General features: G+C 43.4%; 1 protein-coding gene across 4 annotated transcripts in view; it reads right to left on the bottom strand.

Annotated features, from left to right (window-relative positions):
* Positions 1–17,234, bottom strand: part of LOC144938460 (CUB and sushi domain-containing protein 3-like) — a 683,443-nt gene that overhangs the window by 240,142 nt on the left and 426,067 nt on the right. For all 4 annotated transcript variants that reach the window (XM_078866283.1, XM_078866284.1, XM_078866285.1 and 1 more), the window contains 2 exons: positions 11,278–11,404; positions 725–927 (listed from right to left, as the gene is read on the bottom strand). In XM_078866283.1, the coding sequence (XP_078722409.1) occupies positions 725–927; positions 11,278–11,404 (330 nt within the window). The remainder of the gene's footprint in view (positions 1–724; positions 928–11,277; positions 11,405–17,234) is intronic.

Below are 17,234 nucleotides of genomic sequence, written 5' to 3'. Positions count from 1 at the left end.
AAAAAGTGAACAAAGGAACAGAGTCCACACGTGAATAGGACCCTCGATGTGCATACATTATTACTTGCTGAAATTTGAATCCTAAACTATTCCAAACGTGCATTTCAAAATGTTGCACGTATCTAATATGGTAGTTATTTTTTAAGTATTTTTTTTTATTATGATGGCGGAAAATAACATACGCCAATTTGTCAATGCACTGCTGGTTGAAGGCCGCCCCATGTTGTGCTGGTCAGTGCGGGTCGGTGGAGGGGGTGGGGGCAGGTCAGTGGCATTGCCTGTAGCCATCAATTGGTGCATCAACCACTGCACCAGCACTCTCCCACATTTCAAAATATAAAAATGTATCTCATTAAATAAGGTGTATGTCGGATTTCTCATCAACATATTACCAAAATGATGGGCATTGTTCTACAAGACCACGTTTATTAAATCCCTCCACTGCCTCTGTCCATCCAGCAGTATAAATAGATTCAGCACAGTGATTTGATCAGCAGGTCGCGTGCGGTGGAATCAAGTGTGCGTACTCCAACCTCGTCTGAGACGTCTGGCCTGCGTGGCCTGGGTTGGCCAAATCGCCTCGAGAGGGGCTCTCTAGAACTCCCTGTAGTGATGCCCATCCACTGACAGTGGTTGTGAGCGAGCAATTGCAACAGCTGCTGGTGAAACAAAGGCGATGCGTGAACGACGAGACTCCGCGCGCGCGCCTTGCGGCATGGCTCACTGGAGAAGTGGATGACGAAGCCGGACTTGCTGATGAAGAAGTCGGTGTCGAACTGCACGGCGATGGCGTTGAGCGTGCTGTGCACGGGGCTCGGCAGCACGGAGCCGCTGAGCTCCTTGAGCAGCAGCTGCCCCTCGGTGACGCCGTCCCACACACGCACCACGTCGTGCGACGCCTCCGTGTCGAACGCGCTGAACTGCAGGCTGCTCTCACGCGCACGTGCACGCACGCACCCAACGCGCACACACGCACCCCATGCATACGCGCGCATACACCGCCCATGCACACGCGCGCACAGAACCCACGCACCGCATCCACGCACAGCATGCATGCACCCGCGCACCGCACCCGCACAGACCCACACATCAGATCCAAGCACAGCATCCACGCACCCATACACCCACACCGCACCAACGCAGCGAAACCACGCAAACATGCATCATACATGCACACGTAAAAGTCAAGTTAGGAAGAATCGTACAGATACTGCAGAACTCCTGTTATCCAAGGCGACTCCTATTATCCACGGCAGCTGTAGGATTCTCGATAAACTCCAATTATCCGTGGCCCAGTTTATTTATCTTACGCAAGATTTTGCCCATAATGCACAATAAAGCTGCTTCCCAATACCAGCAGGTTATGCACATTAAAAAAACAATGTTCCGTATCAAAACGTGTGCACTGGCAGCACTTGCTTTGATCACGAAACAACACAGACGCGAAAACACTTACAGATAGATGGAGACAGAGGGGCATGGAGAAAGACGAGGAGACACACACAGATAGGGAGACATGTAGACATGTAAACAAACAAACACGGAGACAAACACAAAGACAGAGAGACATACACACACACATGGACACTGAGACGAAACTTGCTTATCACCGCGGGCATCGTGCAGAAAATGAATAATTATATCTGCGGTTATCTGCAAGTTTTTTACCCCACGAATAAGAGGAGTTAAAATCGTGGATAACCCCGGGGATAATTGAACCTGGGATATTGGTCCCCTGCATCATCGTAGATATGTGCATTCACGTTCGCATTCACATGAACACATAATACATGCAGCATCCCAGATCAAAGATCACGTCACGATTAGTGTTATAGAAGCCACGACAGCACGCCATCGCTCCCTTCCTTCCGCAATATCTGCTGAGAATTGCACAGTCAATGCCTGACCTACAAGGTCTGCTCTCACAAAGCGAGTGGTGTATGAGCATCCGGCTGTATGTCACCCTCCTGGTAACAGGCATCTACGTACCCACTCACGTGTCCGTCTCGGTAACGCGACACCCCTCCATGATGCGAATGCGTTTATTGGGCTATGGCTATGTTCTATTCCAAATGTCTGAATTCAGGAGAGATCTTCGAAAAGTCTGACCTCAAATTGTCCCACTTACGTGGACATCTAATGTACGCGCTGACAACCGTGACTGACTGATATAAACCCTAAACGTGCTGGAAAAAAATGAAAGATGGCACAGATATATTCACGTACATTCTTATAAATATGAACTGCTGAAAACTAGGATCTTCAAATTTGGGTCCCCAAAATCATGGCCCTAAGGCTGATTGGTTGTAGGGAAAGGTTGCGGTAAAGGTCTAAAGTGCTTTAAATTTCACTGTAATCACTTAAAAATATGAGATACACATATGCACGCAAATGAGCATGCATTTTCTCCATTTACTTGAGCAATGGTGACAATTCTATAGCAGGGCTACACTCGGAATGGTAATAATTGTATGGACCTTCAGGCATGGATGTTATGGTGTGTTGAACATTTACTGAGATAGGAACTAACGACCTTCCAATCGTGAGCAGAGCGCTCTAACCACTGTGCTACCCATTCTGAGATGATACTCTGGCTCGTTCATTTATTTAAATAAGGAATGTAATTATGATTACTAATGACGTCCAATTTTAACACATTGATTATGAGGGTGTTTTCACTGTTCTCAAAGCACCGTAGATTTTCAACATCGTATTGAAGCGGACTGCAATGCCCTTTGAGAATTAGCCACGAACTTATTTAGCGGTTTTCAATATTAATTTTGAGACTAATCTCCTCGACACTAATTGCAGGGCATTAAAATGTGATGGGTCTGCTGTGGTTTACAGTTTAAATTCAATTAAGCTCCCTTGACACAGGCGATGGTGTGTTACACGAGGCTGCTAAAACAATGTTAAGATGTAGTGGTTCCTTTGTGGGGTTTTTTCCCGTAACACCCTACTTGTAAAGTAGGATTGAATGCCGCTGTCTCCTTGATTTCAGAAATCACAAATCAAATATATTAGCATTCGTGTGTTCTTTGGAGAAAGGTGGATTGTATGGGGGCTTAGATAAACTGGGTCTAAAGGATGCTAACACAGGGTATAAATAACTTGGAGACATCAACATTATCTGGCCGAGTGGTGCGGCGATTAGACTGCCAGAGTGTGGTTTTGTGGGTTGAAATACTTTGCCGCAGGTTTACTTTGCCCTTTCATTCAACAGCAGTTGAATGGAGAGACCGAAACCTGTCAAGGGTACGTTGAATTTCCAACTCTGGCTCAAGGTCACTAAATGGAAAACAATACAAAATTCTAATTTTAACAATCAAGACAAGTCGATCTTGATTTGAAGCTTTCGTGACTGCAGGAATCCATACTCTTTGGTTCTTTCGGCAAAGTCACATAGGTATAAAATAAAATAAATCACGACGTTTTGGGCACAACACAAGCTTGTGTGACTTTACTGTAAGACAAGTCGACTTGACTCTTGTTGAGTGGCAGTTTTGACTTGGTGCTCACAACGAGGAGAAAATTCAAAACACCGTGACCAAATTCTAGCACTTTCTCGAGCTTAAGAGGCAATTTCTCAATTCAGTGGCCAGTGAATTGCTTCTTCAGTGAAAGTACCTCAATTTGATCTTGTTGCCCTCAGGCTGTGACAAATCTATCCCTAGGGTCAAGGCAAAGGGCCACTCTCCTCAACTGAAGTCTCTCGGGGCAAAAAATGGTGAAGTACTCATGTACGGTAAAGTACGATGATGTCTGTACGGTCAAGTACTCGTTTTACGTTGGGAATGCGTCTCCGGCAAAGGCGACGTTAGGCGCGATGGCGTCAATTGCAATCTATTTTACCACTTGACTTAATTGTTTAAATTTAGGATACCTTCCCGGGGGGACATTTTTCGGTGACTATTTTTTTTAAACAAGTGTAATGACCGAAAATAACCGCAAGCCAAAGTTCAGTTTAACGGTTATTCAAAGATAGACCAAGGTCTCCGATTGGTGGAAAGAGGCCTCCACAGGGATTGGTCGGGAGGCAGGCTTTTGAAGTGATTGGAGGAAAATATTTTAATGAGAATAGGCGGGAATCAAAGTGGAACCCAGAGGCGACGGTTGAATCGATTAGAGGGGTAGGACAGGGATTGGCTAAGGGAAATAGAGTGAGGGAACATTCCAGAAAGGGAACTGGAACAATATAAACGGGCAGAGGACAAGGGGAGGAGGAGTTCGAGGGAATGTACAGCTTGCAGATCAAGCACAAAGCCCGGATCTGGATTGTTCTGTGTTAATCAAAGTGGCTCCTAGTATTTCGAGGTCCGAGTCTTTACACAAGTAGCAAAAAAAGAAAACAAAATATATCCAAAAAATCCATGAACGTATATCAGAATCTTTATTTATACTGGAAGAATCCGATGAGCTATAAGGCTCTTTTTCACAGATGTCCAGTAGGGGTGGGTCAGAATGTTACAACAAGAAACAATATGAAAACACCATATGAGTTCAATGTATATGGGAAAAGTAAGAAAATCACGCAACATCTAAAATTTTGTATATTTTACCATGTAAAGCCCACTAAGCTATTAGCTTCTTTTCCAGAAGCGACCTGGCCACAAATGATAGCTCATGAAGTGGCTTGTCACGTGCAAATTTATACCAGCCAAGTAAACTAAAGTCACGTAGATAGTAAAATAAACAATTGTTTAGTTTCCTATCTATCGTGACTTTACCAAAAGAACCAAAGAGTATGAATTCCTGCAGTCACAAAAGCTTCTAATCAAGAAAGTAATATAAACAAAAGAAAATACAGAGTACTCTCCAGAGATGGCGGCGGAGATTGTATTGAGAGAGGGTATTACAGTGTGGCGATGTTGTAAACACTGAGACTTGAGTGCCCGCTAGGGGGCACTGTGGCGTAGCGTGTTGCAGTACAAACGACAGCTTTCTCTCACTTTACACGGGGGCGGTAGCAATAGATGCGGAAAAAAATGGCGGCACAATGCGAAACCGCACGAGGAAACAGCTGCCTGTAGAGTAGTGTGCACAGTACACACACAATGTGAATTCAAACCGCATACTGTGGAGCGAATTTCGAGGCCAAATATATACTACGCGAAATCGTACCAAACCGAACCCGCCTACAGCAAGGGAAATATATACTGCGATATTTTCTTTAAAATCTTTCAAAACCACGTTGATGTGAATAGGTGCATTTACAAACGAATTACGATCCCTAATTCATTGGCGACGTTATAGCCTACAACAAATAAGAGCAATGTAAATAGAGGACTTACTGAACAAAATTAACGAAAAAGCTTGCTTCGTGTTTGTCTGTACCTACATTTAGGATTCAACAAATCTCAACTCGTTTAGGCTGCTGGTTATAATAATGACGTGGGGATAAAGAAATCCCGATAATGGCGATATCATATTGCAGTGGGTGAGTGAGTACATGTAGATTGTCTGCTAGTCACTACAGCCTATTCACTTGTAATGACCTCTTGGTGGCAATGCTTTGCCATAATATGTAGCTTCAGAGCACACAGCCTGACACATGGGCTGTGGTTACACCACTATCGAATAGTGGTGCATGACAGCTGCAGTAATTACAAATTATATGTATGTCTTAATCTGTCATTACACTCCTACTATGCTGCATAGTAGGGGGTTAATGGTTCACACCCTTTGCAATTCAACAAATTGTCACAATTCAAGGCCACAATTCAATAAAATAATGCATTCCTTTATAAAGCTTGCCAACGGCAGTTGGCAGCATTAATGTAATAGCTCTGTCTATCCATCTGTCCTGTCTCTAGTGGGTCGTCTTGATAACTCTCGTGAAGATGATACAACATATTTAAAAATTTACAATTAAGTTGTGCTGCTACTATATAGAACAGCCCAAAATTGACCAAAGAGTTTATCAAAACTTGGTAAAGGAAAAAAATAAGTGACAAAAGAAAAAGCCTTTTCGACCAGAGGGGTCAAATAAATGCATTGCGTACAACAGTGCAATACACAGTTTTTAAGGTGACCAGCCAAATTGAATATTAGATGAAGTAAAAATGTTACATCAGGGAAGAAGATTTTAATTGCGTCATTATGGATTTTTTTGGGGGGGGGGGCATTAGGTGATATGGGAAAAGGCACAAAGTGGGAATGTTTATCATGAGGTGCACACCTTTTGGGAATAAAATCAAGAATTATTGCAAGTTGATCCCTTACCTTACATGTATCGTGAGCTTAACCCATTCCGATGATGTACACGTATGTCACGTATGTCATCAGATGACGTACGTGTACGTCATCAGAAAGTCATCGGAACAAAATCAGAAGTAAAACGCCATGCGGGAGGACGTGTGGCACAGTTTGGCGCCAGCTATCATGATGTGCGGTCGTGTCACTACAGTTATCTGCGGTGAGTACAATGTCTTTAAAAACAGCGGCGCTACGCTTCTCGAAATAAAATTTACGTTGGCCACTTGCGCGTGAACAGGACACCTACCCTGAAACTTGCAGTCGTCTCGGAATAGGAAAGGGTTAAGAGTCAATGATGCTCAGTTGCATGTCTGCAGCATGGCAAAGGGAAATTATATTGTATTATATTGTATTGTCGTTACATTTGTAACAAATAAATTCTATGAAACATAATTTATATTCTTGGTTCTTTCGGTAAAGTCACGTAGAATGGAAACAATAAAAATAATAAAATAAAACAATAAAATAATTCTCACGACGTTTCGGCCACAACGCAAGCAGCCGTCATCAGGTGAAGACCAGGTTTGTCGGGGAGACAGCGTCTGAATGAAACAGCTGGGTTTGCAGGGGGGGAAAGGGCGCCTTGACAAAATAATTTGCATATCAAGAGGAATTTAGCATATTTATGGGCATATTTATGGGAAATGCAGGTATGTGATTAGTACTACTTATGCCCGTGCATTATGCAGGACTAGCAGCATCAAAGGGAGGGGATAGGGGTAGCACTAATAAAGGGAAGGAGTGTTAATAGTATGTAGCTGCCGCAACTAGAAACCACCACGTAATTTAGCATATTTATGGGAAATGCAGGTATGTGATTAGAACTACTTATGCCCGTGCATTATGCAGGACTAGCAGCATCAAAGGGAGGGGATAGGGGTAGCACTAATAAAGGGAAGGAGTGTTAATAGTATGTAGCTGCAGCAACCCAAAACCACTACGTAAACAACTAAAGTATAAACTACATAGTATCATCAGTATACTAAATATACTGCTATATATTCACTATACAATTACGATACTATATATTACTTTGTACATTGTATTAAGCATATAAATGTTATACTATTTATTATTATACACTGTACCATTGACCGTCGTGTGAAAGACACTAAGTGTTTATACTTTTGTTGTTTACGTGGTGGTTTTGGGTTGCTGCAGCTACATACTATTAACACTCCTTCCCTTTATTAGTGCTACCCTTATCCCCTCCCTTTGATGCTGCTAGTCCTGCATAATGCACAGGCATAAGTAGTACTAATGACATACCTGCATTTCCCATAAATATGCTAAATTACGTGGTGGTTTCTAGTTGCGGCAGCTACATACTATTCACCCTTTCACTTTATTAGTGCTACCCCTATCCCCTCCCTTTGATCCTGCTAGTCCTGCATAATGCACGGGCATAAGTAGTACTAATCACATACCTGCATTTCCGATAAATATGCCCATAAATATGCTAAATTCCTCTTGATATGAAAATTATTTTGTCAAGGCGCCCTTCCCCCCCCCTGCCAACCCAGCTTAAATAGACGCTCCAAGCATGGTGCTGTTTCATTCAGACGCTGTCTCCCCGACAGACCTGGTCTTCACCTGATGACGGCTGCTTGCGTTGTGGCCGAAACGTGAGAATTATTTTATTATGTTTTATTTTATTTTTTTTATTGTTTCCATTCTACGTGACTTTACGGAAAGAACCAAGAAGATGAATCCCTGCAGTCACGAAAGCTTTAAATCGAAATATAATTTATATTATTGAAAAACTGATGGGGAAATCACAAATAAGATGATGACAATCTAATACTCTAGGGCACGATTGCGATATCTGTAAGTTTGGAATTTATTTAATGGGGTAATTACAATTTGCATTGTTTCACGATGCTACTTTTAGTCGCGCTATTGACATATAATTGGCAATAAAATAAAAAAATGCACGTTAATAATTAACAAGTAAAACTTTACCACCACAGCCGTTGTCAGGCGAGATTATTACATTTGAAAATGGGTTAAGTGTTATTTGAAAGTTATGTGATAGAAATAGTTCTCACACGCACACAAATTATAATTCTAGTGAACTTTATTAAATATGCAGCGCAATAGTATGCCCATATCTATCATGAAAACCAAGAGCAATACTTAAAAAGGCCCTAATAAGAGAACTTTAAGCAACCTTCAGCATCCCAGTAGCAACTACACAGGCCATTCACACATTCACGTTTTCACCCTTGGCAAAAAAAAAAAATTGAACGTGGAAATATAATAAAAAATATATACTGTACATCATTTCAAACAGTTTTAAGGGCAGCATAAGCGTGAACCAAATTATGCAGGAATGTCCCCATTTATTTGGAAAGCAACTTTTTAATATATATTTAATGTGAACAAATATATTACTCCCCCTCCCCAGATTGTGCCATTTACAGGGGATTATCACAGTGTCACAGATGTACTATTATTACACTGTCTCATGCACAGACAGGTCGATTAATGGTCAGAAATAAAAGGTACGTCAATTGAAACGTAGACGGAGCATAGGAGTAATGTTGTGTTGACTTAGGCTATTCAAAATTCACTTAGATAAGTTACAAAGTTATAATTCTAGCTATTTACTACCATAATAAACAGCGTTACTCTGCCATATGCTTAAAATTACACTGGATGCAGGAATACGTGAATTTGACCATTTTATTTCTAGTGCACAATTCGTATAAGTTGGGCAGTGGTGGCTATGCATACCTGTACTCCGGCATTATGGATGCGAGGGTTGGTGGATCATGCAAACGTTGTGAAACTCCCTTCCCGTGGGGGTGTCAAAGAGGAGCCGTACAGTGGCTTGTTAGGAGACGGTAGCAGCAAAAATGTGCAATCCACTTGTTCCCTCTGTATGGGATAGAGTGCTTCCCCATCGTACGCGTGGGTTTTCTCGTGGTGCTCCAGTTTCTTCCCACAGGTAAACACTCATTAATTGGCGGATAACACCTTTATATATATAGAGGACCGCAGAGCTTTGGCAATTATTGCCGCCGGTCCATCGCGTGGCTACCTTCCCACTTGTCTGTGGTTCCTCCTTGAGCCTCTGAGTCGTTCTCCCTCTCTCTACAAGAGCGAGAGAATGATGTGTGGCGGTGCGTTTTAAGTTGACATTATTTTGTAATAGGAAGAAGAAATGTCATTCGGAACTCTCACGGTGAGCAGTGGATCACCTTATGTTCGAAAACAGCTTTGGAAGATGACGTCACAAATCCATCTCTGAAGTCCCTTCCATCAACCTCTTATGCACACTTGGCATAGCTTTTGACAAACCCTGTAAAAAGTATGTGTCGTTTGGCAATCAAACCAAATTAAGTGTGATTAAATATATTCACCTTCATGGGCGTGTATGCAGTAATTGGTCACTGAGCTCACATACTACACTTGGAAAAGCAGGGTTTAATCATGGACGGCTGCCAATATTCAAACCCACGATCTCAACAGAGCCAGTTCAGTGCTCTGGCACGATAGTAGCCCCCTTGAGCCATCTCCACACGCTTAGTTTGATAAAAAAAAAAATTGCCGATAATTTGCTGAATCTTTCAGCATTTGCGTACTGACCAAGGGCAAGAGGTAATGATCACTTTTTAGTTTTCGCACGACAGATGGCATTTCTTTGCTACACACTAAGGAGGAAAGACCACTGACGTGCATGAATCATGGAACGCTTCCCCACATGCATTGACACTCGGGAAGTGTATAACGAGCAATACAAATTGCAGCACTCGCATCACACGCACAGGAAGCAGTTTGTCTGAAGGCCACGATTAAAAAATTGGCTTTTTTTTCCACAGGGTAAACCCCAACTAGCACTATGCCCCCCCCGTATTACAGACAGATCGACAGAGGTAATGCACACGTGCTTCCAACCATAGTTGGAAAGCATTAAAAATACACGCAAACACAAACGAGCTGTCAAACGAGGCCACAGTTGACCTATAGCAGAGAGCTTAACTTACAATCGGAAGGTCATGAGGTAAAATATAATTCAGGTGGTTAATGGAGTCCATTGTCATACCAACTTTGATAAAGTGAGTACCACAAGTCAATTGTGGGTGCCCTCTTGGGTAAATGGCTCCTGTCACATGAATGTGGAATTTGCGGCACGGACTCAGGGCCACCAATACAAATGAGCACTGCCTCATACCAATTTGAGCAGGGATACCGTTTGACTTTTAATTTTAACTTGCGAATTGTCATTAATTATATCACAAGCGAGCTTAGTTAAATGAATTTGATTAATTGATTTCAGTCATAGGCGGAGTTTCACTTCTATATTTTTTTTGGGGGGGGGAGCAGGGGATCGCTTTGTCCCTCACATTCGGAATCGCGAGTGCATATAATTACAATTTTTTTTCACCTTCATTGTAAACTTCTGAAAATAAATGAATAAAGGTGTCCAGTGCACCCCCTCCCCCAAACGCTGCCCATGATCTTATCTTATATTTATATCGCACCTTTATCCAAGGCACTTTTGCAAGGGTTATGAGTGGTAAAATGAGGGCAGCTAAAGGTGATACGGTGAATAGGTATGGGGAGGGAGGTTAGTTGGTATGGAAATTATGGTGGGTACCTAGGGATGGAGGGAAGGATTTCAGTTGCCCATTAAAAATAACTCAACAAAGTCATGAATAACAATGCCTTAAGGAGGCAAAACATATATAATAGGCAACGTTTGGGGCAAATGAGCCTCCTTCATAGCACTTTTTTGTTCCATGAAGAAGGGCCATTACCGAAACGTCACCTATAATTTTGTTTTTCCTTATCAAGGCCGCGGTGTTATTGACGGATGCGTTGACATTCATCAATACTTGCGCTCGTGCACCGCTGCCGATGCAGCGTCGCCGAATAATCAGATGCTGCTGGATCAAGATCGTATGGATTCAGCAGCTGTAACTGATGCACGCACAACACACGTACTCAACACTTCAACATGACCCACAGAGTCCAGTGGGACCTGGAGGTGCCTACAATTCACGGTGCAGCACCCACCTAACAGTGTAGCCAGGGTCGACCTCCACGGCCCATATGCAGCGAAGGTTGTGGTCGTACGGGGCTGGGAACCCCGGAGAAAGGATGGTTCCCGTCGACTCCCCGCGGATTTGTCCTCCGCACTCGGCTGGGCAAAACAAAAACAAAGAAAAGAGGGATCCGCTTAAATTCGACGCAACCAAAGAGAAGCGAGCTGTTTTGCACGTCTTTGTGTTTGGGGAGGGGAGAGCGGTCGTGTTGCGGTTAGTGCGTTCACGGCCAACACGAGTGACGATTATCTGAACCGTTCCGGGGCCTCCCCTAGGTCGACTCAGCCTCAAATGAGTACCTGGTGCTGTGTGTAAAAAATCTCCACTACGGAGACAAAGGCGGCCGGGCGTGGTGTTGGCCACCCACCCCCTTGTGTGCCGTGCCGGCCTTTGTCGGCGCTCGCTAACAGCACTTGCCCCAACAGTCTGTTCAGGCTATATGGAGGATTCTGACTTAAAGCTTCCGTGACTGCAGGAATTCATATTTTTTGGGTCTTTCGGTAAAGCCATGTAGATAGATAAAATAATAAAAAATAATAAAAATAATAACAATATCATTATTTTCGTTTTTATTATTTTTTTATTATTTGATCTACGTGGCTTTACCGAAAGACCCAAGGAATATATGGGGGATATTTGTCTTTTTGGGGCGTTGTTCTTCGGGATTCCTGGGTTTTTCCGCACATGAAGCAAAAAACCTTCACGGGATTTAACCCAAATTTCCCAAACGCAGGAACCTCCTGAGAAAAAAAAGAGGAGCGGTGAGACTAAGCATCCCTGAGGATTTTCTGGGTTCATTACTTTAACGTGCAGTTTTATTCCCACAAAAACAAGGAGGTTAACACGTTTTTTTAGCTGTTTTAAGTCTACGAGCATTGCGTACACATTATTACGTGAATCACTGAAGTCGATCACAATCGGATCCAGAGCAAATGGGGATTGCGTTGGATTGGCTGTGGATCCGATCTGAACCACACGACCACTTGTTACAGTATCGCGCCCGTGGGCTCCGAATGCGTGCCACACTGCGATACATTCCGTTGTTATGTTTGTTCTGTTTTGTTTCTTTCGTCGATTTTCCATATCTGCCACGGTTTTGTGAGAAAATAGTAATTATTGCATCTGCACGTTAGATAGAGGATTCACCCAGAAAGACCACCACAGTCCTTCACCTCGCATGACACAACTTAATCCTCTATTTTACTCCATCCTGGACACCATTGCTTGTCGTGAATGTTTTTAATCCTTTAAGAATACGTCCGCTGAAATGTGCATGGGTTATTTTAATGAAAAATTAAATAAAATAAATCAGTTTTTCATTCAGTTGTTGTTGTTGTCGTTTATCTGCCTTGAAAATCGGCAGGAATTTGCACGTTGGACTTACAACCGTTATTTATTTATTTATTTGTGTGACTCACTTACCTTTCTCACATTCCTGTCCGTTTTTTGTGTTGTTTGTTGTTGCAACTTTATGACCCGGAGCCCCTACTGGGTATCTGTGAAACAGAGCTTCACAGCTCATCGGATTCCTCCTACAGTCTAAATAGAGTTGCTGACTAATTATGATTCAGTCATTAGAGGCGGACGAAAATACATGTTTGCCACCCACAAGGGAACTTCAGTTATTACTTTGTGGGAATACATCTGGGGTGAACCCTGGGATATCAGTCATGGTGTTTCAGAGTTCTGAAAAATCAATAGCTCTGTCCAATGCGCCACCTATATATTATAAGACATTTCTGAAGAGACCAGCACCTCCTTCCCTTAATGCATCTTTAATATGCTTGAGCACTAACGTACATTCGCCTTCACTAACCTCCGCCTTCACCGCCATTCCCATTGCATTAAGGGACAGGCTAAGTTTCTGGTCTCTTCAGAAATGTTTTATAATATATATACACATGTACGTAGCACCAGCATATTGTGCATTTCCCACGTTGAGAATCATCGATGACATTAGCAAGGTTTTCTTTAATTGGGTTACAGATCCAGCAGTGCTCCTTAATAATAGCGCCACAATATTACGTCTGAGATGACGCGAGCAGTTCCTCCAGGCCAATGGTTAGGTTAGTTTTGCTCTCAAGCCTTAGCGCACGCGTTCAACGATTCCATGCACCAGCTCCGCTCTCACGGCTTGGCTCGCCCGCGATTGTTCGGCGTCAGGCAAATCCGGCCTACGGTGTTGAACGAGGTTTTTTCTTTTTAAAGCCAGAAGCTCAGGGTTACACGGCGCATCCTCGCTGTGTTGCAACCATTGCTGCACCCTCCGAACGCTGGGGCAAAAGCCCCCGGCTGTTCAGCGTTGCAATCCCCCCCCCAACCATAAGCATCGCTTTGAGTCTCCAATGGAGCTTCGCGTTGTTGACTTTTGCAACATTGGGTTTTGGCCGTCGTGGAAACACTCGAGTTCAACGGGACAATAATTTATTATATACATAGGACAGATACGAGTCTAAAGACTCTTATTCTCAGGTTTTTTCGGTAAAGTCACGTAGGTAAAACATTAAAAGTAATGAAAGTAAAATAAAACAAAACAAAAATAAAAATAAAATTCACGACGTTTCGGAGGCAACACAAGTCTCCGTCATCAGGTGGGACCGTCACAGCCAGATTAGCTGCATCAAGTGAAGCAATGATTCAAGATGTAATCCCTTATAAGCAAGTTGAAGGGGGGAGGAGAGGGGGGGGGGAGTTCATCAGAATGTGGTAGCCAATGAATGGAACGTATCGGAAGGGGGGGGGTGGGAGGGGGAGGGAGCCAACAAAACATTTGGCGACGGCTTGGACGCGGCTGCTGCGCACGCCAACACAATGGGCAGAAAGGGGGGAGGGGAGGTCTGATACACATGATAGAACAAAGGAACGAAAATGCCCATGTTTATACCAATGCAGGCTGAAAAATGAAGAGAGTACTGTTAAAAATAACTGGGGATGTTAACACTCGGTGAAGTAAATTAAAATAGTGCCTGTCAGATAAGATGGTCCAAAAAGTGTAATTAAGTCTTTTTTGCGTGGTTAATAACATCTTTCCAGTGATTACTGAGTTTGTACCCATCATCACGGTTGAAATTATGTCTGTGTTTGTATATTTGTATGGCTTCGTGTACAAACCTTTGATGGTAGCCAGGAGGCTTGCAGAGAACCTTGGTCTCGGAAAAGACAATTTCATGAGAGCCCGCCGAGTTGTAGCAATGATCGGCAACGGCCGAAGAATCAGTTCTGCCGTGTTTCAGATCTGACTTGTGCTCGCGGACACGATCAGCAACATGACGTTTTGTTTCTCCAATGTAGCAATCACCACAAATGCAACTCAATTTGTAGACTCCAGGATACTGTAAGTCAGGAACGACATCCTTCACAGATGGAATCAGATCACGGATTTTATGCACTGTGCTGAATCGGACTTGGATCTTATGTTTGTTTAGAATTTTGGAGATCTTTTTGGTCACGCCTGCTATGTATGGTAACGTGATAGTTTTGGTCGGAGTTTCATGTGGTTGTTTCTGTGTGGTGGGAGAGACAGCTTGGCGGATAGTACGGTCAGAGTATCCGTTCATCCTGAGGGCCCGATGTACATGTCTTAATTCATCAGTCAGGTGGTGTTGGTCAGAAATGCCATGGGCTCTGTGGTATAGCGTTTTGATGAGAGAATTCTTTTGAGATGGGTGGTGGTGGGAATCCGGTTTCAGGTAGGAATCTGTGTGGGTGGCTTTCCTGTAGACAGAATGTCCCAAGGATCCGTCAAGCCTCCTCTTAAACAGAATATCCAAGAATGGTAGTTTACCGTCTTCCTCCACTTCCATGGTGAATCTGATAGATGGGTGTCTAGAATTGATGTGGTCCAAGAAGTGGTTCAATGCTGGGAGGCCATGTGGCCAGATGACGAAAGTGTCATCCACATATCTCTTCCACAGGGAAGGACGCAGGGTGGATGTCTGGATGGCGTCTGATTCAAACTTTTCCATGAAAATGTTGGCTATAACTGGTGACAAGGGGGAGCCCATAGGGGTGCCCTCATTCTGTTTGTAGAAGGTGCCATTCCAGGTAAAATAGGTGTTGGTGAGGCAATGCCTAACCAGCGCAGGTACATCAGAATTCAATCCCTGTTGGACTAAGTCCTCAATTATTGTTAGGGTGTCCGGTACTGGGACTTTGGTAAACAAAGATACTACATCAAAGCTGACGAGAATGTCATCAGGAGATAGTACCATGTCCTTAACCATAGAGACTAATTGGGTTGAGTTGAGTACTGCCGAAGAGGTCTTGCCTGTGAAGGGGAGCAGAGTATCTGATAGAAAACGGGCTAGTTTGTACGTTGGAGAGTTTATCGTCGACACGATGGGTCGTAGCGGGGTGCCTTCTTTATGGATTTTAGGAAGACCATAGAGTCTGGGAGGTCTTGCCGCCGATGGTTTTAGAGAGGGACGTTTGCTTGGTTCGATTAGGGAAGTCGAACTCATGATGATACTGTTGGTTTTTGTCGTTAGGCTTTTAGTGGGATCGTTTTTAATTTTGGAGTAACTCCCATCATTAAGAAGGTCCAGGATTTTGTTGTTGTATGAATCTTTATCCATGATGACCGTGGCATTGCCCTTGTCTGCCGAGAGGATGACTATATCATCTCTCTTTTTTAAATTCGCGAGTTCAGAGCGTTCGTTTTTGCTGATGTTACTAGTGGGTTTCTTAGCATTCTTGAGAATAGTAGCTATTTCAGCTCTTGCTACATCAGCATGGATGTGTCCTATGCCTCTGAGGGCTACATCAATCTGAGAAATCATATCCTCTACTGGTATATATTTAGGGGTGACGGCGAAATTTAGTCCTTTGGCCAGTACCGTTTTTAGATTGTCAGAGATTGGAATGTTACTCTGATTAATCACGGTCTTGTTAACATCCAGCTTTGCGATGTGTGGCTCTGGTTTCTTTTTAGATAGGGAGTTGTACATCGGGCCCTCAGGATGAACGGATACTCTGACCGTACTATCCGCCAAGCTGTCTCTCCCACCACACAGAAACAACCACATGAAACTCCGACCAAAACTATCACGTTACCATACATAGCAGGCGTGACCAAAAAGATCTCCAAAATTCTAAACAAACATAAGATCCAAGTCCGATTCAGCACAGTGCATAAAATCCGTGATCTGATTCCATCTGTGAAGGATGTCGTTCCTGACTTACAGTATCCTGGAGTCTACAAATTGAGTTGCATTTGTGGTGATTGCTACATTGGAGAAACAAAACGTCATGTTGCTGATCGTGTCCGCGAGCACAAGTCAGATCTGAAACACGGCAGAACTGATTCTTCGGCCGTTGCCGATCATTGCTACAACTCGGCGGGCTCTCATGAAATTGTCTTTTCCGAGACCAAGGTTCTCTGCAAGCCTCCTGGCTACCATCAAAGGTTTGTACACGAAGCCATACAAATATACAAACACAGACATAATTTCAACCGTGATGATGGGTACAAACTCAGTAATCACTGGAAAGATGTTATTAACCACGCAAAAAAGACTTAATTACACTTTTTGGACCATCTTATCTGACAGGCACTATTTTAATTTACTTCACCGAGTGTTAACATCCCCAGTTATTTTTAACAGTACTCTCTTCATTTTTCAGCCTGCATTGGTATAAACATGGGCATTTTCGTTCCTTTGTTCTATCATGTGTATCAGACCTCCCCTCCCCCCTTTCTGCCCATTGTGTTGGCGTGCGCAGCAGCCGCGTCCAAGCCGTCGCCAAATGTTTTGTTGGCTCCCTCCCCCTCCCACCCCCCCCCTTCCGATACGTTCCATTCATTGGCTACCACATTCTGATGAACTCCCCCCCCCTCTCCTCCCCCCTTCAACTTGCTTATAAGGGATTACATCTTGAATCATTGCTTCACTTGATGCAGCTAATCTGGCTGTGACGGTCCCACCTGAT

The sequence above is a fragment of the Lampetra fluviatilis genome, chromosome 22 (genome assembly GCF_964198595.1).
Source record: "Lampetra fluviatilis chromosome 22, kcLamFluv1.1, whole genome shotgun sequence".
NCBI lineage: Eukaryota > Metazoa > Chordata > Hyperoartia > Petromyzontiformes > Petromyzontidae > Lampetra > Lampetra fluviatilis.
This window is presented reverse-complemented; position numbering and strand designations above follow the sequence as displayed.